Here is a 26491-nt window from a genome sequence, read left to right on the forward strand (position 1 = left end):
TTTGTAGCATAAAGTCAGAAGGGTTAATGTGCTCCTTGAATACCTAAGCTGGGGAGTAGTGATCAAAAGCTGGAAGATGATTTTGTGCCAGTACGCAGCATCGGTGAGACCGACACTAGAACATTGCATTCAGTTCTCATGTTCATATTTTTAAATGGTGCATTGAAAAATTGGAGAGGGTGCAAAACCCTATAAATATTAGACACCTGCAGAAAATGCCATACAATAAGAAACTTTAACATTTTGGTTTATTTAGATTATCAAAAGGAAGATGAGTAGATTAAGCACACATAAGTGGTTTTTATGGGGGGAGGAAAACTGTATCGTCTAAAGGACCTTTAAATTAAGCAGGGAGAGGATGCGTGGTTAAAAGCTGAATCCTGATAAATTTGTATGGGAAACTAGGTGCCAGTATTTAATACCATGGTGATTAATTACTGGGGCAGACTAGGAAGAGTGGATTTTGTATTTTTTAAGTTTTCAGTTCAAAGCTCACTGCCCTTCTGGAAGGTAGCTTTCAGCTAAACACACTCTGCTTCGATCAAAAGTAAATTACTGGTTTCAGTTCAAGTTACAAAGGTGAAATGCGTGCAATACAGAGGACCTCAGAAGAAATGATCTGCTGTTTTTCGGTGCCCTTAAATTCTAAAAGCCCAGAGCTCCTGCAAATAGGCTTTGTTCTGCCCTTTGCACAGGGAAGGTCTGTGGACAGAGCGGGAACAGTTGTTTTTCTGAGACAAAGACAGTTCTCCAGCGCAGGGGACAGGTGAAGCATCACTCCTTACATTGCTTAGTTCATCCCCAGCGTTCCTCGCCTGCTCCTGAATCAGTGAAGGTCAGCGCTCTACTGCAGCTGTAATTAGTCATGTAGGAGTCACACGGAGTGACTGGTTTTGGTCCTGCACAAATGGATGTCAATACCCATGTAGGTCTCTTCAGCCTCAGTAAGACTGGGCAAGGAGCCAGGCATCTGCCCACATGGAGCTGCTTGTAGGATCAGAGGCCTGGCTGCAAACTCCTTGCGTGTCATCTGCGCGTGGTTCAGCGAGCCTGTGCAGCTCATCACATAACGGGTGCGGAGAGAAGAGAGCTTGCATGGATTCAGAGTCGTGTTCATCACCCTGAGCTGCATTCCTGTACCTAGTTTAAAATTCGTGCCCAGGGATAGCTCTTTGGTCTGGTTTTTCAGTCTCCTAACAAGCGCAAAATGCATGTACGTCCCTCCTGGCTATGGAACAAATAAACAGTCAATGTTATTTCAAGGACGCACCGTAGCCTGCATGTACGTTTTCCAGGCACGCGGGCTGGCATTGCTGTTGCTGGGTTCCATGTTGAGCTGTGGCGGATGCTCTGGCTAACAGGCAGTGGGCTTTTCCTGAAGCTGGTGTTTTCCAGAAAACAAAAGCTTTATGTGCCGCCTATCTGTCCTGTTGCTGCTTCAGGGAAAGGACGACGAACCAACCATGAAAAACCTGTGCTGGAGAGCAGGGTTCATACCAGCCCCAGTAACGCCCCAGGAGCGGGCCAGCTGTTACACCCAGTGATGTCCTACAGAGGTGTCAGTGACCTACACAGATGCAGGCGTGGGACCGCAGAAGTTAAAAGACATTACCAAGTGGGTGAGGAGATTATTTGAGGTGCCTGCCTATCTCTTTTAAATACAGAAGACTCAGTCATATGTTTTGTCAACTTTATGAGCGGCTCCAGATGTTGTAGATGACAGTGGCAATCCCAGGTGCTTTAGCAGGAGCAGGAAGGATCACGTTCCTGTGTACTGTAGCCAGCTTACTAATGGTCACCCTGATTTACCTCAAGTGTTACTCCGTTTTGGAAGTAGTATCGTGTATTTCAGATGCTGTGCAATTATCAATAAAATTAACAGACCTAAACTACTTTTTACTTACCAAACTAGGACAAATATTTTGTCTTGTCAAATATTTTTCTCGTTTAGCTTTTATTTATTGATTAAATAAAAACCACCAATCCAGTAATGCACATAATAGCTGCTTCTGGAAATTTCAGAAAAGGGACACTTCAAATGTATAAAGAAAATGAGCCTGTGAAGAGAGTCACATTTTCCATGTAAAATAACAAAGCGATAATTGGTTTTTAATTTCAGAATTATTCAGAATGGGAGATTTCTATGCAAGATCTAGATTTAACGGTGAAAAGTCCCCTCTAAAGGCAGAATACTGCTGAGACAAAATCGTAGCAGGAGCCCTCAGGCACCGAGTTCTTTCAAAACCACCACAAAAATGATCTCCAGGTCGTAAATAGAGCTAGAGGCATAGATTAAGGCATAATGCTTAAGGCATTTTAGGCATATGATCCCTTCAAGTGGGCTTCTCAGCTCTCTAAAATGGCAGGCAACGGGTGACTCAAGGAAGGCAGCTAATACATCACAGGAGCCTTAAACCAGTTGGGGACACATGACAGCAAATGCTTTAGCAAACTGAGAGCTGATCAATCAAAAGACATTGAGAGATTCAACTGAAAGCCAGGTGGTCATCGTAGTAGACACCTCCTTTTTCCTTGGTGAAAAAAGAAATGTCGACCATTTCTATATGAAGAAGAATGTTTCTTTCTTTTCTTAGACTGTCTTCCCCATCACAGAAAAGAGGTGGTGGACTCAGAGATTAGCATCAAGCATTTTGTCCTGATTCACAAAAGCGTTTATAGGCCTGAGCCACGCTGAGCTCATGCATTTGTAGCACCGCAGTGTAAAACAGGAGAAGAGCAGAGAGTACCTCCTTCTGCACCACGCTTTCCAGCGCATGGGGAAAAGCTCGTCAAATTAAAGATGCTGGGATAGGAAGTTACAGTTCAATAACCTTCAGCTGAAGAACGTTACAACAAAGAGAGAGACTCATAAATAATGAAGTTAATAATAGCTCATAAAGAAGCCTGAAACTATTTAACCTCGAAACTTAATTTACACACTGTGCTTCAACTATCATGTTGGTGAGGATGGGGAATAGATAAATCGCGAATGTGCGTTTCAAACCGTCTTCTGGCTGAAGATTTCATTTCACAAAGGTACACACAAAAGTAATTTCAGACAAGGTTAAGGGAGTGTCGTATAACGATTCTCAACAACTTTCTGTGACGAGCTGATGCAGTGACTGGACAAGCGGCGAGGTGGGTTGGACACGGGCTGGATGGCCAGGCCCTGGCAGTGCTTGCCAGTGGCACAGAGCCCAGCTGGAGGCCGGTGGCTAGTGCCGTACCCCAGGGCTCCGCGCTGGGTCCCCTCCTGTCCAACGGCCTCATCGGTGATCTGGAGGGTGGGCAGAGCGCACCCCCAGCGAGGCGGATGACGGCACAAGCTCTGGGCGGGTGGCCAACGGGCCAGAGCTGTGCTGCCATCCCGCAGGACCCGGGCAGGCTGGAGGGACGGGCTGCAGGAGCCTGGGGAGGCTCGGCAAGGAGAGGCACAAAGTCCCGCACCTGGTGAGGAGCGGCCGCAGGCACCAACTGGGATGTGCTGGGGGCCGCTGGCTGGAAGGCGGCTGGGCAGGGAAGGACCCGGGCGTCCCGGTGGACACCAAGTTTTCCATGATCCAGTGCTGTGCCCTTGCAGCAGAGAAGCGGCCGGACCGGTATCCAGGGCTGTGTCAGGCAAGGAATTGCTCGTGGGCTGAGGGAGGGGATCCTTCCCCCCTGCCCGCACCGGTGAGGCCGTGCCTGGAGCCCTGCGTCCAGCTCTGGGCTCCCCAGCACGTGAGAGGTACGGGCGTGCTGGAGAAGGTCCAATGGGGGGCCAGCAAGATGACCAAGGGACTGGCGCCTCTCTCCATGAGGAGAGGCTGGGACTGTTCAGCCTGGAGAAGAGAAGGCTCAGGGGAATCTCATCCGTGTGGGAGGGTGCAAAGGGGACAGAGCCAGGCTCTTCTCAGGGGTGCCCGGTGACAGGACCAGCGGCAGTGGGCACAAACACGGGAGGGTCCCTCTGAGAGTCAGGAAACACTTTTTCATGGTGAGGGTGGCCGAGCACTGGCACAGGCTGCCCGGGGTGGGGGGTGGGAGTGGGATCTCCATCCTTGGAGACGCTGAAAAGCCTGGGCAGGGTGCCAGGCAGCGTGGGGGCCCTGTTTGGGCAGGGGTTGAGGGTCAGGGGGGCAGGACTAGGTGACCTCCAGAGGTCCCATCAGGCCTCAAATCTTCTGTGATTCTGTGCTTATTACTACGGATTTGTTTAGGTTTGCAATCTAAATAGGTAGCTAAATAGGAAGAAATACAAGTATTCAGGGCCTTGGTGTGTCAGAAATGACAAATATTTTATTGAATGAATGGTGTCAGCTTGTCCCAAAACTCTTGCAGTTTGAGGTACTTCTGGGTGGGGAAAACTGTCATTTTTACCTTAAATCTTCCGTGTATTTCAGTGAGAAGTACTGTAAAGGAGTAAGACAGTTGTTATTGTTGGTGCTGCTTATCCTAAGATGGCACTCCGCTTGAGATTCTGGAACGAAGCTTTTCATTACTGGGGAGCTCGTTTTTAGCACTTTCTTTTGTGAGTGTTCAGCTGTTTTTCTGCATGTGGTGCTGAAACCTTCTTGATTTTAGCTCAGAGCCACATGTTTATGTGATGCATAGATGGTTTGTTTTCATGAATGAAAGTCAATAAAATTGCAGCTTGTGCTTTTCCTTTCTTTGTGGAATAAACTGTTCTAGAAATTACAGCACGGTCCACATGAAACACGTATTTTAAAAAATCTCCCCGCTGGTATTATGGATAACTATTTATAGTGTGTAGACACTGAGGTGACTTTTTATAAAAAGAATCTTGGGGAATTGAGCTAGCTAATTTCCCCGGGGAGCACCTGTGAATTTGTTACACTGTTCTCTCAGCTCTGCTGTTGAAAAGCAAAAGCCATGTAACAGTAGCACCAGTGGTGGCGTTGGAACTGATGTACTGACATACTGGTGCCCTGTGTGGCTGGTTTGCATCCCAGGTTGGCTCGGGACAGTTCAGGCCACAGCTGGCCAGAGGTCAGGGAAAGACCAAAGGACTCGGCAACAATTGTCACCTGCCTTTGCTATGACATCGAGCACAGGGAAGTTCCTGTAGACGAATGAGTTGTGTTCACTGTCACATTCGCCTCCCCTGGCTTGAGGGACGTGGGACTCGCAGCACTGCTGAGCTGTATTTTAACTAAAAGTAAGGTGATTCTTATTTTTTTCTTTCATAAGCTTAAAGGAAGCTTTCTTTTCAGATGGTACAAAACTGAAAGTGGTAACACACAGTCCAGCTCACGAGGTTTGAGAGCATCCCTTACCCACAGCCTTAGTCATTGGCAATAAGAAAAGGTTTGCTTTCTTGTTGGTGTGCTCAGTCTGGCTCGTCTAGTTTCATCACCTGTCCAGCGTGGTCCTGCTCTTGGGTTGTGAATGCTTTGGGACACACTTAAACACTATAATGGCTATAACTATCACCATAACAGAAATAAAAGTTACATCTATGCTGTTCAAGTCCACGGGCACATTCCTTGAGCCTGGGGCTGCAGGCTGGGTTTCTAAGCAAGGAAGTTTTTTTCTTTTCCTGAGACCCACTTAGTTCATGCAAGATGCAGTTACTGTGCAATACCCTTAGAGTCCAAACCTGAGGAGTAACTGCAAAGTTCTGCAGTGCAAGTCTGAGTCATCATAGCATGCTCTCCCAGCTCCTGTCTGATGGTCAGAGAAATTTGCTGTGCATGTTGCCTTTCAGACAGCTCGCGTTTGCCTGAAAGCAGTTGAAGTGATGAGGCTTGAAAGATAAAAATGGTGTTGCTTCTGTGGGACACACAGAGAGCTTTAAAATCAAGGAGTTGAGAACCTCTGCACTGCTCTGTCTAAACCTTAAATGTTGAGTTGTGTGGTTTTTTGAGTGGTGTGCATCGTTCATCTGACTCCCATGGAGTTTGCAAATATAAGACTAATAGCAAAATGTTCTTTGCAAATATCAAGAAGTGGTGATTATGTCCTTTGATCATTTTGCTGGGAACTGCACTTGTCTATGAATCATCTGAATGATACAGCCCTTAATGTAAAAGAAATACATGTATTAATCTTTCCTTTGTGGGTCTGAATCTAAACCTTTCCCAGCTGTTAGAGCCTATCTCTGTCTCAATTTATCTTACTGAGTTCAGGGTTGTTGTAATCTCACACCAGGGCAATACATTTGGTGCTGGGAGCCCTGATCAGCAACGCTGTGGCACAACATGCTGCCCGCTGACTGGCTCTGCTCGCCCCTGCCAGGGCTCCAGCTGCCTGGGACCCCCTGGTCAAACAGCACACCACCCACCAGCTTTGCCAGCTCTTTTCAGAGACAGTCTTTCCCCTTTGCAAGGCTGCCTCAAGCTGCTAATGAGTAGAGAATGTCTGAAGGAATGGTTGGTTATGCTTGGTATTGGTTGTGCGGACAGAGTGCTGGGTAACAACTGCGTTTGGAGAGCTCTCACCATTTCTTCTCAGCTTGCTTGCTTCTCTTGGGGAAAAAAAAATAGATTTTACTTTGTGCAGTCCTTCCTCCCCTGGAGAAAAAAAAAATATCCAGCTTTCCTGCTTGACTGAAGCTATTTAAACTTTAGCAGACGTATCTAGTTCTGTCATGGCAGCTCCTTCAAGAAAAGATAAAGGAAACACAGTCCCAGCAAGAAAATCTCTCTCTGTTGTGTCAGGGGCGTAGGAGAAATGTTGTATTTTCTTTCATTAAGAGTTGACTTCAGACGGGGGGGTGGGGAGCTGGCTCGGTGGAACAGGTCTGCCCGGAGCCCCCCCGGTGAGCCACAGACCCTTTGCTCAGAATTCCCCACTCGGCAGAGTTCGTGCCCGGCTCTCGCCAGCTTTGGGTCTCACTGCAGCAGCATCTTCTGCCAAGTGGCTTTTTCCGAGTAAAGAGAGAAATCCTTATGGGACAAGGGGCTGCCCCGGAGGGTTTTGAGGGCAGCAGGTTACAATGCAGACTTTGGGAACCACCCCAGGCTCTCTGCAGTGTTTCAGGCTTAGCAGGCAAAAAACAGAGAGTATTTCTCTGCGCTGTTAGCTTGGGCATGAGGCAAGCGTTGTATAAGGCAAAATTCCTGTTGCCTTGTTAATAACTTTCTGTTGTGCCAGTGAACTCTCAGCCTACAGGGTATCTTCTCATGAATAAATAGCAGGCTCAGGTCTTCTTTTAAATATTGTATAAATATGCTGCAACATAACATTAGTGATAAATAATTAAACGCTGCTAAGACTCTGCCATAAAAGCATTGGTAACTTTGTCACATTGTTACTGGCTTATGTTTGGTGGGTCACCCAGCAAAATATGCTCCATATTTAATTTCTTTAGTATTTCTTTGGTTCCGCCACCATAACTATCTGTACCTACTAGTGGGTTTATTCTCCTGACTTCCAGGTAAATCACCCAGGGAGTCTCTGAAGCAATCTCATGACAGTAGCTGCATGGCTTCCACTCATGTTTGTAGAATTACTACAGGTACTCAGTATAGCCTGCTCTGTGATACCCTGAGGGTACAGCGTAGCTCCTTTACGCCAAAGGTTGCTCCACCACCTTTTGCAAGAGAGCTTGTGCTCTGTGGGCTTGTTGAGTACTGGCCTGATCTTCTGAAAGAGACATCTTTCATTTCTTTGTAATAAAAGTATCATCTGGAAATTTAATCTCAGAGCTCCAGGGTACGTTGCTATCAATTCTAGAGGTTTGGAAAGAAAGAAAGCAACCAGATTTACGTTTGGCTAGACCTCCAGTAGCTAGGCTGAGGTAATGAGCTGATGATTCATGTGTACAGCACTTAGAAAAATTGCGTTAAATCCTTTAACATTATAAATGCTTACATTTTCATTGCTTAAAATGTAGTGGTTGAGATGAAATGTAGAAGTTTTTGAAATTGGGGACTTTTTGCAGTATCCGTGGAGACATTAGATTCCAGACAAATTAAATTATGAGTGGTATAGAAATGGAGAAAAAGAAAAAAAAAGTTAAAACATTTTTTGCAATAGGTTTTTAACAAAGGCTTAAGAAAGGGCCAGGAGAAAACTATAAGGTTGTTGGATTTTCTAAAGGTAAGCATGTAAAACCATGAAAAAGATGGCACTGAGTACTATCAGCAGCATTTTTGAGAACAGCATAGTTAATTCTAGTCTATGTAGAACACCACACTCAGTCAAACTTAGTGTAATTTTTATGAAGTTATAAAGTTTTCTGAAAAAAACACACCTTCTGATGTAGATACTTCTGTGAGATGTTTGAATTAGTGGCATACAACACCATTCTTTAATAAAAATGGCATTTTCAAAAACTTACCTCCCTTACTAAATGTTTTAAAATTTTCTCTTAGATCTCGAAGTAGCAGCAAACTAACATGAGAAATCACCATCCAGTGGCAGTGCACACAGGCATGCAGGTGTCTGGTGTTAGCCCAGAGCTACTTGGTGTTTTGCTGATGACTGGGGAGAAAGCATAAAACAATTGCAAATGAAATTTGCAGGTGGCACAGAAATGACACACTGGTCAGGGACTGGAGGTGTCTGGCACAGTTAGCTGATGTGAACTTGTGGAGGTAACGATGTGCATCGAAGTGCGACCTGTAAGTGTAGCATGGAGAGGGCGAAAGACTCTTGGGCAGCAGGCACTGAGAAGGGATGTTGAGACGCTGGTGGCCCACTGGATGTATGCAATTGCCCATCCAAGCTGCTAGTTGGGAGGGAGAGCATGACGCTTGGCATGCTGTGTCTGGTACCCATTAAGTAGGTAAGTTGCAAAAAAAGTCAACTATTTAAAATCTGAGAATTCTCTTTATAGTGAGACACTAGAAGAGTTTTTCATGCAGTAAAGAGCAGAATAAAAGAATGTCTGTGGACAGCAATGAACAATAACTGGATCCTGCAGCTCAACAAACTCATGTTCTAAATAAAGAGTATTACAGTGTGAGTAATTAACAATGGAAACCATTTATCTAGAGATGCTTGAGTACATCTCATGTAGTTGTTAAATGCATTCTGTCAGTCCTTCTAAACATGTCTCAGCTCAGTGGGAACCATGTGTGTGATTCATGAGCCACTTGGTGAGACACTCTGCTCTGCAGGGGGTGAGCTCAGGGGCCTCTTTCTGTCTGCAGGGATGGGCGAGCCATCACTATCCCGTTCCGGACTCCTTGTGCAGGAGCTCTGATCTGACCCCCTGGGCAAGGTGCCAGCATGGATGCTGCACGTCTGGGACTTCCTTGGCCCTCCTCTGTGGTCAGACCTGAAGTCATCAATACAATGAAATGAGCAGCGGCAGTTCCTAATTGTGATTAAAGCCAGCTGCCTGAAAGCCTGGAAGCTTTCTGAAGAGGAGTGGCATGGCATGAGTCTGGCCCTGTGAAGGCAGCATCCCAACCAAGGTACCAGGTCCAGCACTGGCTGCGTTTGCGGGGGGTGCTGCAGGGGCTGGGACACATCGCTGGTGGGGCTCGGTCCCAGCATTAGCTGCTGCTCAGACTTGAGCTTGTGGGTCACTCACAAGGTGGGTGCCTCAGCCAGAAGGGGCTGTTCCCCAGGGCACATGCTAGCCAGCCCTCTGGCCACTCACTGGCCAAGCCCCCGTAGCCCACCTGCCCACACAGGCACATGCGTGCGCTCCCTTTCCCTCTGCTTCAGCTCGTTTTCTGAGCCCAGATATGAGTAGGAAATTGAGAGAACAATGTGAAGCCATCCAATACATCCTGAGCCGTGTTGGAAATTTGGCACATGCTGCTCTGGGTAATGACGGTGACAGAACAGAAATTGCAGCACCCTCCTGAAAGGTCCGCGCACTGTCTGTGGGCAGGAGCTGTGGGTATATTCCCCCAGCCCACAGCTAGTTGCCTTCATACACAGTAGAAATATTAGCTGATTTAAGGCAAGGCATGCAGTTCTTGCATTCAGCTCTGCTGTTGCTGTTGCCTTGAGCAGAAAGAGAGGATGTGGGAGAGTGCAGGGGTTTGCCGGGGTCAGATCCACCTTGCAAAAATCCGTCCACTTTGCAGGCGCAGGGGTAGCACTTACAGCACATCAGTGCAAGGGCGGTGGGTAGCAGGCTGCCAGCTGCGGCTGAGCCGCTACCAGCGGGAGAGCAAATCTGCCCACAGGCAGCATAAGCAAATCCTTCACTGCCTTTCAGATAATAGGATAAAGGGAAAGAGGCCGGGGGGGGGGGGAGGTTGGGGGGGCGGGCGCGGAAGTAGGTTTGGAAAAAAATGTAAGAGGAAAAGAGTGAGCTTGACTCTGTCCCCCTTTCCTCCAAGAGAAAAACCAGATACCCCCAACTTTTCTAGCAGGTTACAGGGTTGCAGGAACCAGTGAAACTAATGTGGGTCAGTAAAATAGAACCTGCGATGAGTGGGAGGCAGGAGGAGGAAAACTGTTTCTAAAGCAGGGATTGAAAGAAGGGGAGGACTGGGAGAAGTAAGAGGGAAAATATACTTTAAAATTCTGAAAAGAATCAGTTGTTCTTAATACAGTTAGTAAGTGAGAGAGGGAGAGAGAAGACTGAGATTCTCTTTTAGTATGAGACAAGCTTGAGGAGAAGAAGAAAAGAGGATGGTGGGTTTGGGAAGGATTCTAGACACAGCCAGGTGCCACCACAGCATCGTCTTTTCCCAAGCGTTGGGTAGGTGTGAAGGTGTTGGGAATGCTGCTGCTTTGTAACGCAGCCCTGTATCTCCGGGGCTGGTCCTTTCAGAGGAAGGTGCAGGGTCTTGGTGCTGTCACTCCCTGGAGAGACTGATGGGCTGCGCTGCGGGTTGGTGCGGGCTCGGCCCCGCTCGGGTCCTGCTGTGTTTTGATTGATGCTGCCACTTAGGGGAGACACCCCCCACCTTTGTCTGTGCAGTCCTGCTGTGTTTATGAGGAGCAGGTGTGCTGTAAGGGCCAAGTGCCATTGCTCAAGTGTTTTCAGCAAGAACTGTGTCTGTCTTGCTTTCCAGCACTAGGATGGAAAATACAAGCTAGGATTATTCTCCAGAAATCAGGAGATTTGCTAATTTGCAAGGTAACTGGGTTTCTTCACGTAAAAACTCAGGATCAAGCATTTGCTTAGGTTTGCAGAGAATGGATTTTTACAAGAAGCATTGTAGTTTCCAAGCCTTGAGGGGTACGATGCCTCTATCAGACCTAGAAAAGAGTGGGCTGAGGAGGAAGATTTCTAGTTCATGTGAAATCAGGGGGAGAGGGGGACATTTGTCAGCAGGGAGGCTTCTGGTGCTTCATTATTCTCTTGTGGGGTTTCTTTCATTCAATTTCAGTGGATAAGTGGGCCAAAACCAAGCAAAACTTTCTGGAAATCTGAAAATGGAAAATTCCAAGGGATTTTTTTACTCCAAAATGCCAAGAACATCAGTGTTTCTAAAGTGAAGCTGTTCTTCAGAGGACATGGTTGCTTGGTGAAATCCTCATTCTCTTCTCTGTGCGGCTGCCCTGCCCATGGCAGTGACTGCGGCAGCCGAGCCCCGTGCCGTGTGCCCGTGGTGCACCTTGCACCGGCCCAAGCACGGGGGCTGCACGGGGGCCATGGCCACAGCAGCACAGCTGTGCCACATCTGGGCGTTCCCTACGGAGGGGGTCTGCCACAGGGCAGAGCTGCCAGAAGGCAAGCGATAGTGGCCCATGGCACCCTGCCTCGAATGCCGAGGCAGTTGATGAATTTCAAATATAATACCTTGTTCTTGTGGACCCTTGTCTTCTGTAGCCATTTGTCTTCAGGCAATTTCCAAATGAGACCAAGATGTGGTAAAATCACCAAAGCAGACCCCAGGTACAAACCCAGCCTTTTGACTCAGAATTTTTGTTTAAACAAAGGCAGCAAACCTATTCTTGTACGTATAGATTGTAATTATCTAAATATAATGAATAGCCTACTAGTGTCTTGCACGCATGACAGATGTGGACAGCCAGGCAGGGCTCCCAGACCCCCCGAGGCCCAGCTCCAGCAGCATCAAGCACATCGTTTCCTTTGCTGGCTGTACGGTGAGGGCAGGTAGGACTTGGAGGGGTCCTCTGAGGCGAGTGTGGTCGCCTCATCTTAAAAGGGCTCTGGCCTTCCCTGTCCTTGCAGAGGGGCTCTTTTGGAGCCTCATGTGCCTGCTAGAATCCGCATTCCAAAAGCTGCTATAGCTGTTTCTTCTCCTGCCAGCACGGTCCTTTCAGTTAGTGATGGGTTCTCCTTGCGAACAGCTGGTGCAAACTGAGTCTGTCCGGGTCCCTCTCCTTCCCCTCCTACCTCACTGCTGGTTGCCGTTGCTGAGCTGATGGCGTTGCCTTTCCCCACCACTCCTGAACAAAACGCCAGGGTGACTTTGCACTGAGGAAGATTCAGGAGTGATCACACGTCCCATTCTGTGGGCTGAACTGCGGATTTTAAACAGGCAGGTCGTAGGTGGCGACAGCAGTGCTCACAGCAGGGCCGGGCAGACCTGCACGAGAACTTCTGACCGTGCCGTTGAACAGTGCTTCTCTTCCCCCTTGGTATATTTGTAGACAGCAAACGTGTCTCTTCTCAGCCTTCATTTGGTGATGGTAAAGTAAATGCATTGAAATGTCTATTTTTAAGATAGGTTTCCCGTTCTGCTAGCCATCCAAGTAACCTTGGGTTGCTCTCCAAACTCCTTCCAGTTTGAATCATCCTTGTTGAACGTGGGGGGTTCCTGAACAAATCAAATCCTTCACTTACATACAGGGACCTACCACCAAGCTCCAAATAACAAACGATGGTTGGTTTGCATGCGTGCATTTGGTGAGCAAGAAAGAATTGGTGTCAAAGCTGGTTTCAGAGATGAAGAGCACAGGTTGTGAGACGCTGCCTGTCCTCATTGTAGTGAGGCAGATTACAAACACGAGAAAACCAAAGAAATGCGAAGTGAAGGGAATACTTGCCCATGAGGAGGTCACTAAGGGTGAGCATGGAGCAGAGTCTTAAGAGGTGACCTCAAAGAAACGTTACCCAGGGTGTATTGCCCCTCCCTAAGTTGGAGTGTAGCCCCTCTCCCGGTGCATGGTGTGGTCAGACCGGGAGACAGCAGCTCACTGCTGGATCATACTGGTCCCTCTGGCTGCTCCCAGCTGCAGTCACAGTCTGAGGAGTTTTAAGATGTTCAGTGTCTTTACACACACACACACACCCACACACACACACGCCACCCCCCAGCCTCTCCAGGTGAGTTGCTGTGCTGGTCCTGATAAGCATCTCAAAGTCAGGCAGTTGATGGTGTTCTGCTTCATAGGCACTTATGGTCTGTTTTATTCTTTATATATAGTTTCTTGCTTCTTACAGGTTTTAGGTTTTGGTTGCTTTGCATAAAGTAGAGCCAGATAACATTTGTTTCCCTCTTACAAACGCTGTCGCTTTTGGAGAGGTGTGTGCTAAAAGTAGGTGCAGGTGTGAGAAAAGCTGGTTGAGAAGAAATTAACGAGGGGGCATTTCGTGCATCTGTAGTACTACTTGTGTGCTTTCCATGCTTCCCAGCACCTCTGCTGGGGCAAAGAGAAGCAGGACAGTGGACTGAAGAATTTATCTGCTTGTGGCAGGGACTGTAAGTGAAGGAGGCAGGGGAATGGAGTACAACAACAGTCTGACCTGGTAGATGGTTGATTGAATCTCCCGTGTCTGTGTCTTCTTCCACACACAGATGCATATGCCACACCCATGCAGCCAGAGTACAGCTGGTCAGACATCTACAGCGTTTGCAGGGGAAAAGGTGACAGTTAAACAGGTCTCAAGGCTCAACATTTAAGGCTTAGAAACCCTGGTCCTACCTACAGCATCTAATTCTGGTGGTGCAGTTTGGGGCTGAGGGGGCCCGAAGCAGTGGGCTGCCGGTGGCTTGGGCAGCCCGAGGAATACAGCTGGTTGCCCTGTGGCCACCTGTGCACGCATGCCACCTGCCGCCCCTGCCCCTTGCCCGCCAGCCGCCACCCTGCGTGGGTGAACCCCTTGCGCACGTGGTGGTCTTCTCTTCCCTCCCGCTGACTGCCGGCCACTTCCAGAGCTTTCCATGAATGCAGCAGCCATTTGGCTCTGTGGCTGCATCAGAAGTGCAGTCTGAGGCCCCAGTGCAGGGCGCGTGCAGGTGTTGCTGCCTCCCTAACCCCTTGGGTGCACCACTGCCACCGCACAGCTCAGCCTCCGACCTTACACGCTGATCAGGCTCCGCTGGGGGGTTCAGCGCACCCCAAAGTTACCTCCTAGCAGCTCCCGTAGTCAGCTGGCATCTCCCTCGCTCTGCTGGTGTTCCGTGTGGATTTGCAGCTTCACTGGCAGAACGAAAGGGACAGGCTGAGGGGTTCTGAGCGGTGGTGTGGGACTGTGCTGTCTCGGGATCAAAGGGGATCCAGAGAGCTAAGGCTAAAGCAGGTATAGCTCCTGCCCACCTCCTTGCCCTTTCTTGTCAACAAAGCCAGGTTGTACAGGAGCGGTTGCACAGGAGCTACCTTTTCTCCACGATACACCTGCAAGATGTTAGCGGGAGCCCTCCCTGCTGAAGGCGATGCTTGCTCTGTGGCTCTTCTAGCAGCTGGGCTGAAGATGAAGCACGAACTAAGCTCTACCTACAGATCAGAGTGTGTACAGCAAGAAGCAGAGGGCTCTTTCGTGGCCCCTTGGTGACTTTCAGAACAGGAACTGTTCCTTTGAATTCACAGCCAGCCAGCTTTAAGGACAGACTGTGCAGCAGCTGAATCATCTTTGCTGAGGAGCACAAGGAACACTGAGAGCAGGCTGGCTGCGAGTTCAGCCTGACCCTGGCTGCAGTGGCAGATGGGCGCTCGCCAAGCCCATGGGTGGTCTGTGGTGAGGGGAGCGTGGTTCGTGCAAGGGGAGCGTGCCTGTGCCCGAGGGCAGGGAGCGATGCTGCCCTTCCAACAGCAGGTCACGTCGCAGGAGTCACACAGTCACCCTTACTGTGAAAATTATCTGGATGCTTTCATCAGAAAATCACTTTGCATCAGAAAATTGCTTTCCATCAGAAAGTGCCAGTGTGAGCACAATCATTAGGTTTTGTTGGGGAGGCAGATTTTGGGGAATGTTGCCGTTTTACTGGAATTTTCCTTGGGGCAGGGTCCTTCGTTTCGCAGCAGTGGCTGGGGCAAGGCTGTGCCCCAGCGCCGGGCACCCCAGGCTGGGCAGAGCAGCCGCAGGCTCCCACCAGCCGCTTGGCAGCGGGGGCTGCGCCTCTGCCACTCCAGGCAAGTGCTGCAGGTGCCGAGTGGGAGTGGAGGGTCTGTCCTCTGCATCCCCTGCGAGCTCCATTGGGAGGTGGCTGAGCATCGCGCCCACCCCCACCGCGGTCACCCGTAGCCGCTGGCTGGGAACTGGCCCGCTCTGGGCAGTGCTGTGGCCAGGCTGGGGCAGACCTTGTGCAGCAGCCTCAGGGGCTTTGGGGGTCCCTCCAAGCTGATTGCCGGTGCTGAGACCTCACTTACGTCGGAATTTCAAGTTCCACATTGTTAAAAACCAGAGAACGGTGTGCAGAGAAACACTGGAAATGCATGACCCCAAAGCCTCAAGGAACAAGGGGCAAGTGGAAGAGAACAACATCATTTTAGAAATGTTGCAGTTTTAAAGCTTATGTAAGTATTTTTATATGCAGTGCCTCTCATGTTGGGGGCACGGGGGTCTTAACATGCGCGTTTGCCAGGGAGGGAAATCTTCACTACAGGGGCAAGTGGGCAGCACTGAAACTTCTTCCCCAAAGGTACTGCTGAGCTGCTGAGCTTACCAAAATGTGTGTGCAAAGCACCATGAGAACTGGGGCGGTTAGAGGTGATCTGGCTTTTGACATCTTCTAACGCCAGCAGGGGAGATGGTGTCAAAGCCTGCACAAATCTGAAGGAGAGGCAGAATTTCTTCTCAGGAGATGGGTGGACAAAGGCAGGGTCACAACATCACACAGTGCGCAGGGCAGAGCGTTCCTGAGGCGCAGCACAGGGAGGTACCCACGGAAGGGACCCCACAAGCCCAACCAAAGTGTTCCCGAGAGATGCCTGTGAATTTTAGATGGACCATGCAGAGCAACGAGTGCAGCTGAATTTTAACTCCAGTGACACCAGCTTTCCTTTTTGTAATTTTCCTTTTGGCAATGGAAATGTTTCTCCAGAAGAAAGATACTGTGGTTGGCTTTTTGACAGCAAATTTCTATAGATCCTACTGAAGGAGACTCACTTTAATTTGACTAAACAGAATTCCTTGCTGAGACCTTCCTTTCTTTTCTTGTGCTCTGAGATGACATTAGTACATGTCCCCAAAATCCTGTGCAACTGCAGGTATTTCTCCATACCCAAGTAATTTCTGCACAGGGAAAAAAAAAAATCTACTTGCTGTTTGAAAAAAACCACATGTATGCACATAAACAAACATACACATCTTGTTAAGAACAACTGTTTCCATATTATTTTTTATTATACCACTTCTTTTGTAATCAAAAACCTAAGATATTGCTTCTTTAATGGTACAGTTATATGCATATTAAAAAATAAAGAATGATAGTCTTTTAATACTAGAAAAATGCAAGGAGGGGTGTCCTTTATGATTGCCATTCTTCCTGGTTTTTGTTTAGACCTCTAAAAGACAAAAAGAAATGCAATTGTTATGAAAACTAAAAAAAGGTTTTCCTTGGGCCCAGTTTCATAAAGCTATATATAAGAATGTAATTATAAAAATGTATCCATTAGATTACAAGATGGAGAACTAGCTGTTTTGCTTGCAAGAAGTAAAAAGGCAGTATGTATTTGTTCGTGTACATGTTTGTGGCCTGGAGTTAATAAAACTTGGTCTTTTTTGAGAACACACAGATTTGCTACAGCTCTGGTTTTGGCAGGATGCTATCCTATTCTGTTAGGACTTGTTTTTCTCATATTCCAATGGCTGATTAATTCTTCATTACTTTTTTCCATTTCTGTGTGTGTTTCTTTCTGCATGTTTTTGTTCTGTTTTCTTGAATGGAGAAGAATCTCAAAACCCTAAGCAGAGTTACACCATCCGGTTGGACTCTAATACACAGTTAAAAGTTTTAGAAAGAGAAAAATTGCCTTATTTTTTTCTTTTTTTTACATGCTGTACTCAAGGGGAAAAAAGAACAAGGAAAAGCAGCTGCAGCTGAAAAGCAAAGCGCAAAGAGCATGAAACGTGTTTTTTCTCATATTGTTTTTGATTTCATGTGAGGATAATAATAGCTTATACTTAGATGATATTGAAACATGGTCCAGGGGACAGGAAGACCTTTAATTAGCAAGACAAAGGCTTCTGGCAGGTTAATTGATACACAGGGCTGTTTTCTAAAAGCCTGTTCAGACCCTCTTACTCTCAGGACAGCCTTTGGACAGAGCCTGGCTTGTTCAGATTGCAGTAGGTTAATAACGATACTGAGGAAGACGAGCACTTTGCTGAAGATAATTATGCATTAGCTAAAAAAGGGGATTGTTTCATCCCATTAAAATGAACTCTGTGTAGCAGAGCGTCATCGCTCCGCTATACTGACCATAAACATCTCAGCATTCACAGCGCTAGCTGCCAGCTGTGGGTGCTGGGAAGAGTGGCGAAGCAGCAGAGCCCGAGGTCAGCCTCGACTGGAGCAGGCAGGACCCCCCCTGCACGCGGGGCACGGGGACCAGGTGGGTGCCACCAGCCCCTGGTGCCCAGCCCAGCGGCTCCTGCGCTGGTGGGCTTGGTGTTGTGCTGCGGGAGGATCAGAGACATAAATAGCAAAGCTGTGGGTTTGTGAACCTACACAGGATAAACATGTCAGCGTGTGGGAGGGCAGAGAGTCTTCTGAAAATCATCTCCACTGGTAGTCTGTTAATGAGGAGCGATTTTCACTCTGCTTTGCTCCCACACCGAAGCTCATGCACAGAAGGACTTTGGAGAGTTGCCTTTCCTTATGCACCAAACAGCGCCAGGGGAATCAGGTGCTGAATTAGCTACTAAATGCCTTCATGTCTTTGTAGCTCTGCTCCAGCGCTAAATTCTCCATAGGCTTCACTGACTTTCTTAAAGTTCTAGTGGCATGAAAATGATACACGTGCACGTCAGAATCCAGAATGCTTCCCTCCAGCTAGGTCTCCTAAGGCAGCCTACAGCTCAGTGTCCATCCGTGGTGGTCCAAGCCGTGATGGACCTTTCAGAGGAAGCAAATGTGCACATCGGGGTTTTTTCCTTCTTGCCACTGCTGCCACTTGGCTCAAGCCACAGCCATTCCTCTATGGGCCATCGTCCTTCTCAGCCTGACCCTTTCGTCCGTGTGCAAGGACAGCACCAGGAGCTGCAAATCACCTGCAACCACTGCCCTGAGGCACGAGATCAAGATATCCTGCTGTGAGATTCCCAGGCAGGGGGCTCTGGGATGGTATCAGTCTGACGGCTGGTTTTTTGGTAATAAGGTGAGAAGTCACAGTGGCACCAGCCGTGTCCCTCCACTGGCCCTGTGGCCTTTGGCTCTGGCCCCCAATTGAAAGTGGAATAAAAAAATAAATATCTGTAAATACAAGGCGCTACAACCTTTCATTGTGTTAATACAAGGACCACAGATGCCGGCTCTGAGGATTTTCACGTTCTGTTTTCCTACTGACATCTCCTTAGTCATTGTCTTAGTGTCTTTTAACCGTGGGGTGGGGAAGGTGCCTTGGCCTTTTGGTTATCGTAGTGCAGTAACTCGAGGCTTTGTGCTCGGTGTGATGCTGCTGCTGTGGCTGCTGGCAGTGCAGCAGCCCTTGAAACGTGTGTCCATGTGTCCAGTGTCGCGTTGAGCCTGACGAGCGGGCGGAGCGGGCGGGGGTACAGCCCTCCCGCCGAGCCACCAGGGTCGGGAAGGACCCCCGTGCTTTCCAAACTCCCTGGCGGGAGGAGTATGGGTGCAGCTAGATCCAGTCCTGGTCCCAGACCTGGTCAGTGTTTTAGATCTGAGGGTTTCTATGTCCAACCGCGCATCAGAGCGAATGTTTTCCTGCCAGAGCCCCATTTAAGGACTTTCACTGAAACAGTTTCACAAAACTGAATAGAAAATAGATGCTTTATTGAGGCAACAGATATAGCAAGTTCAGAATTGCCACTGCAATATAGTCTTTATATATAAAGTCTTACTATATAAAATAATAGTCTTACTGTAAAAAATCAAGCTCAAGTTAAGTGTACAGTGCTTTTGTTAGTAATATTGTCCCAGGTAACATCCAACATAGTTGGAGGCACAAACCTTACCGAAGAGGCATCGTTGCTTGGAGAGGAGAGAGGTCCAGGACCGTCAGCCTGTCCCATAGGGAGAGTTCTCATCCTCGAATCAAAAAAAAGATTCTAACGTGCCAGGTTTTATACTTAGGGCACAGTGGGGCTACGTCACTTGCTGTGTGCGGCTTGGCCCCGAACGAGGTGTTGGCTCGGGAGGGCCAGCGCGGAGCAGGGGGGCTGCGGCGCAGGCACAGGCACGGTTGCAGATGTGGGGATCTGCCTGCCTTCACCACAGCCGCACAGGCTGGGACGCCCCCCCTCACCCCGGGCATCGCTCACTTGGCTTGCCTGTTAGACCACATCCCTTACCAGTCGTACAGGCTCGTCATGCTGCTCACATCGTCCCAGATCCACTCTGGGCTGGACCCAGTGGTTGGCTCTCGGGTGAGGATGGGGCAAGCCCAGCCACCCCGGCGGCCTGGGGGACGCTGTAGGGAGCCCACAGGGCAGACATCTCCCCCCTCCTCTGCTGTTTGCTGTCACTGCAGGGAAAACCTGGGCACGGGCGCTTGGGGAGGGGCGAAGTTAGGATGCGGTGCTGTGCAGTTAAGATTTCCTCATCTCCGCCTAGCAAAAGGCACCTGCACCGAGCGTGTGGGCAGAGCTGTGTTTAGATGTGCGAGGTTCTCAGATTCCCCAGTGGTGAAAGGGCAGACAGCTTGGCACAGCCTCGCCACGTCTGAGTGATATTTTATTGCTGTAATTTAGCATAGGCAAGCAAAATGAGGTTTTACATTGGTACCTTTTGGAATCAGTGGGAGTCTCACACCCCACTCGTACGGATGGACTCCTACGTCCATACAAGAGTTTTCATGAATTGTTCAAACTGGCTCCCCAAATAAACATACACTTAAATATACACATGCCTTCTGCTCAGAGACCCCAGAGCATTAACACTTCTACATGAGCATTCAGAGGAAACAGCACTAGCACTATAATTGTCCACATCAAAATCTGTTTGTTTAGGGAAGCTGATGATTATTCAGCTGGAGCTCCTAACAGTGATGTAGCGGAGAATTGCCATAGTATTTGTGCTGTTAAATTAACAGCCAAGGAGCAGCCGTCGCCACTGTTACTGTGTGTTGCCGTTCCGATGCGCCGGGGCTGGCTTGTTTGCAGGCAGCGTAAAGGGAAAGAGCGAGCCAGGGTTCTCTCCCTTCGTTGTCCAGCGAGTGAGCCTGCAGGGAAGAGCACCTCTGCCAGTGTCTCAGAAAGCCTGGGGAGGGCATTGGGGTCATTAGTTCTTACAGGTGAGGTAATTAAAAATCCTTATCGCTCCAGGCCCTCCCTCTATTCTTGTGGTACTGATTTCTTTTAGAAATACCCACATTTATCGATATACTCTGTATAAGCTTTTGGCTATAGGGCTAGTGCGTCAATAAATGTTCTCTGGAACATAAAAAGTATTCTGTGTTCTGTGGATAATAGATTATAGATGACTCTGAGCACGTAACATAAAATGCTGCAGGTGTTTATGAGCCATTTATAAGCAATTCCTGATTGATCAGGAAGGGAGGGAAGGATCACTCATTTATTAAAAATCCATGTATCCTGCACTGATCCTCCCTAAAGGGTGTTACAGGCTCGGTTAGAACTGAGGTGTGAGCGCCGGGCGCCTCAACAGGCTGGCGGGCAGCTGATACCACCGCACTGCATGCCGGCAGCCCTGGGGTACTCCTGCGGGTCCGTCGCCTGTCCTGCAGCAAACACGTCACTGGTAGCTCTGGTTTAGTTACGTGCCCCAGCTGCTCGTGACAGCCCTGGTTTCACTTTGGTACCTCGTAACGCATGGCAGTTTCACGTGGGGCTTTCCTGTAAGAACCCCGACTCTCTGTTTCTTTGGTTCGCTCTCTGGCTAAATCTTTTTCTTCCCCCTTTCTGTGTTTCCCTGTCCTCCTCCCCAGGGCGAGTGCTCGCGGAAGTGCTATGACATCTTTGTGCTGGAGACGGTGTGCGTGGCGTGGTTTTCCTTTGAGTTCCTGCTGCGATCCATCCAGGCAGAGGACAAGTGCGCTTTCCTGAAAACCCCGCTCAACATCATCGACATCCTGGCCATCCTGCCTTTCTATGTCTCTCTCATTGTGGATATGGTCTCCACGAAAAACAGCAGCAAGCCCGGCGGGGGAGCTGGGAACAAGTACCTGGAGCGAGTGGGGCTGGTGCTGCGGTTCCTGCGGGCTCTGCGCATTCTGTATGTGATGAGGCTGGCGCGGCACTCGCTGGGGCTGCAGACGCTGGGGCTCACCGTGCGCCGGTGCACCAGGGAGTTCGGGCTTCTCCTGCTCTTCCTGTGCGTTGCCATGGCCCTCTTCTCCCCGCTGGTGTACTTGGCTGAGAGCGAACTGGGAGCCAAGCAAGAATTCACAAGCGTCCCCACCAGTTACTGGTGGGCTGTGATCTCCATGACAACTGTTGGCTACGGGGACATGGTGCCTCGTAGCATCCCTGGACAGGTGGTGGCCCTAAGCAGTATCCTGAGCGGGATTTTGCTGATGGCTTTCCCGGTCACATCCATCTTTCATACCTTTTCCCGCTCCTACAGCGAGCTGAAGGAGCAGCAGCAGCGAGCAGCAAGCAGGCAGCTGCGCCAGCTGGAAGAGAGCACCGAGCTCCCAGGCGGTGGTGGTGTGCCGGGGCTCGGTGCCACATCCCCACCAGGTGCTGCTGGGCAGGGGGGTCAGCCTGTGGCTGAGCAGGGGGCTGAGAGAAGCTGGTGACTGAGGAGCTGAAGAGGCGCGTTGGCAGCACAAGAAGCGGTGGACGAGGCAGGGCCGGTTCTGCAAGGGGGACCTCCGGGACTGCATCAGTGCAGGGAGGCACACGCAATGTGGTCTCTAAGGACCAACCTCTGATCTGAAGGACCCTCTGCAGAGTGCCCCTGGAAATACTGAGCGCTGCACCACTCCCTTGCTTCTTGTAGGGCTTTTCTTTTCTATTGGACAAGTATTTTTTGCAAGCCCCAAGGAGCAGCCATTGAATGTAGCCTGCCTGGAGAGCGGGGGACGTGCCGGCTGCGTGGGGTGCGTTGGGTGCCCCCTCCTCGCGGCTCGCGACACCCCTGTGCCAGGCCCAGCCAGGGGCTCCCCGGCCACGACACCCCATGCCAGGGCGTGGGTTCGGGCAGCCCCACCGAGGAGCGCAAACCTCAGACAAGCCGAGGGCAAGGGCGGGAGGGCAGAGCATCCCTTCAGCTTTGCTGGGGCCGGGGTCTGCCTGTAGCGCAGCCCGGGCGGCGCAGCGCAGCTGCCGGCTCTGGCTCCTGCTGGCACCGTATGCATCAGTTAGTAAATACGCGTATTTACCGCCCTAAGCTTTGTGTCTTAGCCCCATGTCAGAAATATACAGACAATCTTCCTGGCTATGGTACTGAATGTTAACTTGTTTTTTTTTCCTTTGCTAACAGTTGAATATAACAAATGTCTTTACAAGTCATGCCATTTCTCCTTCTGTTACCTATTTCCATCTCTCATGTATGAAAAAAAAAAAAAAAAAAAGTGTTTAACAGACAACTAAACCTGTATGCTCACAGCCCGGGAAGGGGAGGGTGGCGTTAAACCAGCAGCAGCAGCTCCCGGCTCTGCAGCCCCTTCCCCAGCGGCTGCGCTGGCTGCGCCCGTGTGCGAGCGGGGCGATGCCCGTCAGCACCGTCGCAGGCTCTGGCCCCTGCTGCAGCGTGGCGCCGTGCTCCACCTGACCGGTAGTCCTTTTTTCTTTTTCCTGCTAAGAAAAAGACAATCTTGTAATCTAAAACCTACAATTATTGTTCTGCCTCTTCTTCCTAATTCTCAAAAGACTTAATTTAAGGGGAAGGTAAATCCTATGGTGGAATCTGCATCTTTGTTAACCGGTGGGACGCCAGGAGTGCCAGCCCCTTCCCTGGCAGAGCTGTGCCGCTGGTCCAGGCTGGCATGCTTGGGGTCCGTCAGCGCGCTTGCAGGTGGGATCCCATCAGGGGATGGAGGGAAGTGGAACATAACCGCCTCTGGTCCCCATGCCCCCTTTGGCAGTGAAGCCAGGCAGTGTCACCCTCCATATTCTCCTGCCGGGAAGGGAACACAAGCTGACGTACTGAGGATGGGGTTTGTCTGGTTTGGGTTTTTTTGCCTCAGCATCTGTTGTTAACACCAAGCCTACATTAGCAAACTCCCATGTTAAGCCGTTCCTTACAGGAATGGAGCAAGGGAAAATAAAAGGTTACACTATTTTAATAAAACCGAGCAGCTTTGTTGCTGAATGCTCACAGCTGGTGATGTGGGGGTGCGGGAGGGAGGCAGGGTGCCACGGTGCTGATGGGAAGCCGTGCATGTGGGGGCTGCAGCCAGAGCCCCACGCCATGGGGCTCTCTGCCCCACAGCAGCATCGCTACAGCACCGCCGCCCCACAGCTCAGAGCAGCAGGTGCGTTACACAAACAGCCCGCAGGCGAGTGCCGCGAGAGATGGAAGCAGCAAACCTGCCCCCGACCCTGGGTCCCCAGACCCCCAGCCGCATGGAACTGAACGCAGCCGCGCTCGCCCAGGTGCTGCTGGCCGGTCATAGCCCCACCAGTGGGACGGCAGCCCTTGTGCCGGGCCGGGGGGGCGAGGGCTGGGGGCTGGTGCCTGGGCTGACTCAGGCTGCTGGCAGAGCGGTACCAGCACTGGGCTGCTGTGAGTCATGAGAGATTTTCATTTTATTGGTTTTATTTAAACGTGGTTTCTTGCATTAAGGCTTATTAAGATTTGGCTTCAGGGGTACAGCTTTGCAGCCAGCCAAACGTAAATCAGCAGCGAGCGGTGGGGGGAGGGCAAAGTGTGGCATGGTGCCGGGGGGGCAGAAGGGCATTTATGGTGGTGGTTGGGTGCTCGGTCTGCAGGTGGGACCCAACATGCACCAGGGGAGCCCGTAAGTTCACCTTCCGGGTACCTTCGTTCTTGTGCACCAGGTGCTGGCTGATGCTCTGCCGCAGGTGTGAATGCAGGAACCACGGCTAGCGTGCACGGAGGGGGCAGAATACATCTCCTCCAGCAGCAAGGCCCATGAATGACCAGCGGCATGAAGTTTACTGTTAGAAGAACCATGCTGGAGCAGAATGAAGAGTTTGACGCTCGTGGTGCTAACAAACAGCCATGAATGAATGCTGCCTTTGGCCCCGCAGCACGGAACAAACCAGCACCAGGACAGCTAACTGCAGCTCAGCAGCTGTTTGGAAAACAGACTGATGACACACACCATGTTATTGCTCTGCTCCTTGAAGCTGCTATTGTCCTGCAATAGTGAGTTCTTTATATTTTTCAAAAGGCACATAATTAATTCCAACACACACGGAGTTTTAATAAAGTGACAAAACCTCCTCATTATGTCTGTTAGTCAAGGCCTGGCTTTTAATAAAGTTTCATTTTATCTGTTGAGACGACAGATGAAGAAACAAATATAAACCAGGAACTTTTTAAACAAATTATTTTCGGAAGCTGTATGAAGTTGCAGTGCACACATTGCCAGGCATGAGCAATCCCCAGAGGAGAGCGAGTCGCCGGCGCAGCTGTTGTTACGGGTGATGTTTGTTGCTTTGGATCAGCCGCTGGAGAAGTGTTGCGTTTGTTGTGTGTGGTGGTGGTTGGGGTTTTTTTTTCTTTGACACAGCACACACATGATTTAAGGCCATTTATCTCTAACGATAATAAATGCCACACTGCTGCCTGCACACATGCCGGTGCCAGCAGGCAGTTACACACATTTCTTTGAAATGCAGTCTGGTGCTTCATGTTTGCAGCATACTGCTTTTGCCCCAAGGAAAAAACAATTCCTCTCTCCAATGGGACAGACTCACAGCAATGTGAGCAAAGCTGCCTGCTCTAGACGGCCATCTCGGTGGCAGCATGCGGGGGCCTGGGCGGACAAATTCTGGCAGCTGGCAACAGTCATAATCTGAAAACTGTAACCACGTTTGAGAGCTAAGGGTGCGGTAACTGGTAAAGGGGAGGGAATGGCACAAAAGCCAGACACAGTTCCTCCTGCTCGTGCAGCACATGCAGAGCCATCACCTTCCGCCTCACAGCAACCCCAGTTAAGGAAATGCAGTCATCGTAAAATCTGTGATGGGGTATCACCGCCTGAGCAGCAGCGTGGGCAGAGGCTGCTGCCTGGCGCCAATGGGCTCAATCAGGCACAGTCTGCAGCAGCCTCACAGGTGCTTCACGAGGCGAAGCATCCTTGGCTCTTGCAGGGCCTGGCACCCGCAAGCTACAGCCTGAGAAGAGCATGCAGCCTTGGGGTGGAAGAGGAGAGAGATGGATGGAGGGTCTCTGGGGTAGAGAAATCCAGCACGGTTCTGCTGGCCCACCTGAGGCTGAGCAAAGCCCTTCGGTCTCCCAGCACAGCTCAGCCAGCACCAGCCAGCTCCATGCAAAGGGCGATGCAGAAGGGGCAGGATGGGGGTCTGAGGTCCAAAGTCTGCATTTGCCGTTGGGGTGTTTCCAGACGCTGCTGTCCGCGTGGGACCCGGCCACATTACAGGGCTGTTGGCAGCAGACCTGCCCCACCGCAGGGCATGCCTCACGTTTGGTTAGAGTCCCCGTCGTATTTACTGCTGCTGGCACAGGCACCCAGGCAGCGTGTTTATTACTTACACGTTAACATGTTCTTTCTGTTGCAGAAAGCCACCAGCAAAGCCACAGCTATCAGTCAGGTCCCCGCAACCTTCCTGGCATTCGAGCCGGTGTTAAGGATCACCACCAAATTTAACAAACAGCATCTGTGGCCCAACTTTTGCTCTACTACCCAGTGCTGAATCAGAACTTTGCCTTTCATCTTGAAACATTATTTGCAACGACATACGTGGTACAGGCACCCTAACACCCAGCCATGGGACCCTGTGCCCGCGGAGCCGCCTGCCCAGCGCGGCTGAGGGAGGCCCTGCCCGCACCCAGGGCCAGCGCTGCCCCGGCCAGCAGCACACGGGCCCTGCGGCAGCACCCAGAGCTGCTGCCGGCGCGCCCACATCCGGAAGGGGCTCCCCGTTTTTTCATTTAGGGCCAGTCCTACCGTTAGTTTCCCCTCAGTGAAGGCCAGAGCAGCGGCCGGTAACACCAGTACAATTTGGTGCAGCCCCTGTGGGTAATGAGCAGGCTCGACTGCTGCAGGAACCGCTGGGGCCACTGCCCCCCGTGCTCTCCATTGCCCACAGGTTCTGAGAGCAGGCAGGTTTTGCTCCCCACCCTCATCTTCTTCCTCCTTTACCTGCAATTCATTAACTTACCTACCTTTGCCCTTCCAGGTCTTGGTTCTCCTTCCTTGCCTCCCC

The 26491-nt window shown here is 50.2% G+C and overlaps 1 protein-coding gene across 1 annotated transcript in view; it reads left to right on the forward strand.

Annotated features, from left to right (window-relative positions):
• The window catches only part of KCNG2 (potassium voltage-gated channel modifier subfamily G member 2), a 39221-nt gene extending 15214 nt beyond the window's left edge, over positions 1-24007 (forward strand). The window contains exon 3 of the mRNA XM_037382285.1: positions 21115-24007. Within this exon, the coding sequence (XP_037238182.1) occupies positions 21115-21927 (813 nt within the window). The 3' untranslated portion in view covers positions 21928-24007. The remainder of the gene's footprint in view (positions 1-21114) is intronic.
• Positions 24008-26491: the final 2484 nt, after the last annotated feature.

This window comes from Falco rusticolus, chromosome 3, assembly GCF_015220075.1.
Source record: "Falco rusticolus isolate bFalRus1 chromosome 3, bFalRus1.pri, whole genome shotgun sequence".
NCBI lineage: Eukaryota > Metazoa > Chordata > Aves > Falconiformes > Falconidae > Falco > Falco rusticolus.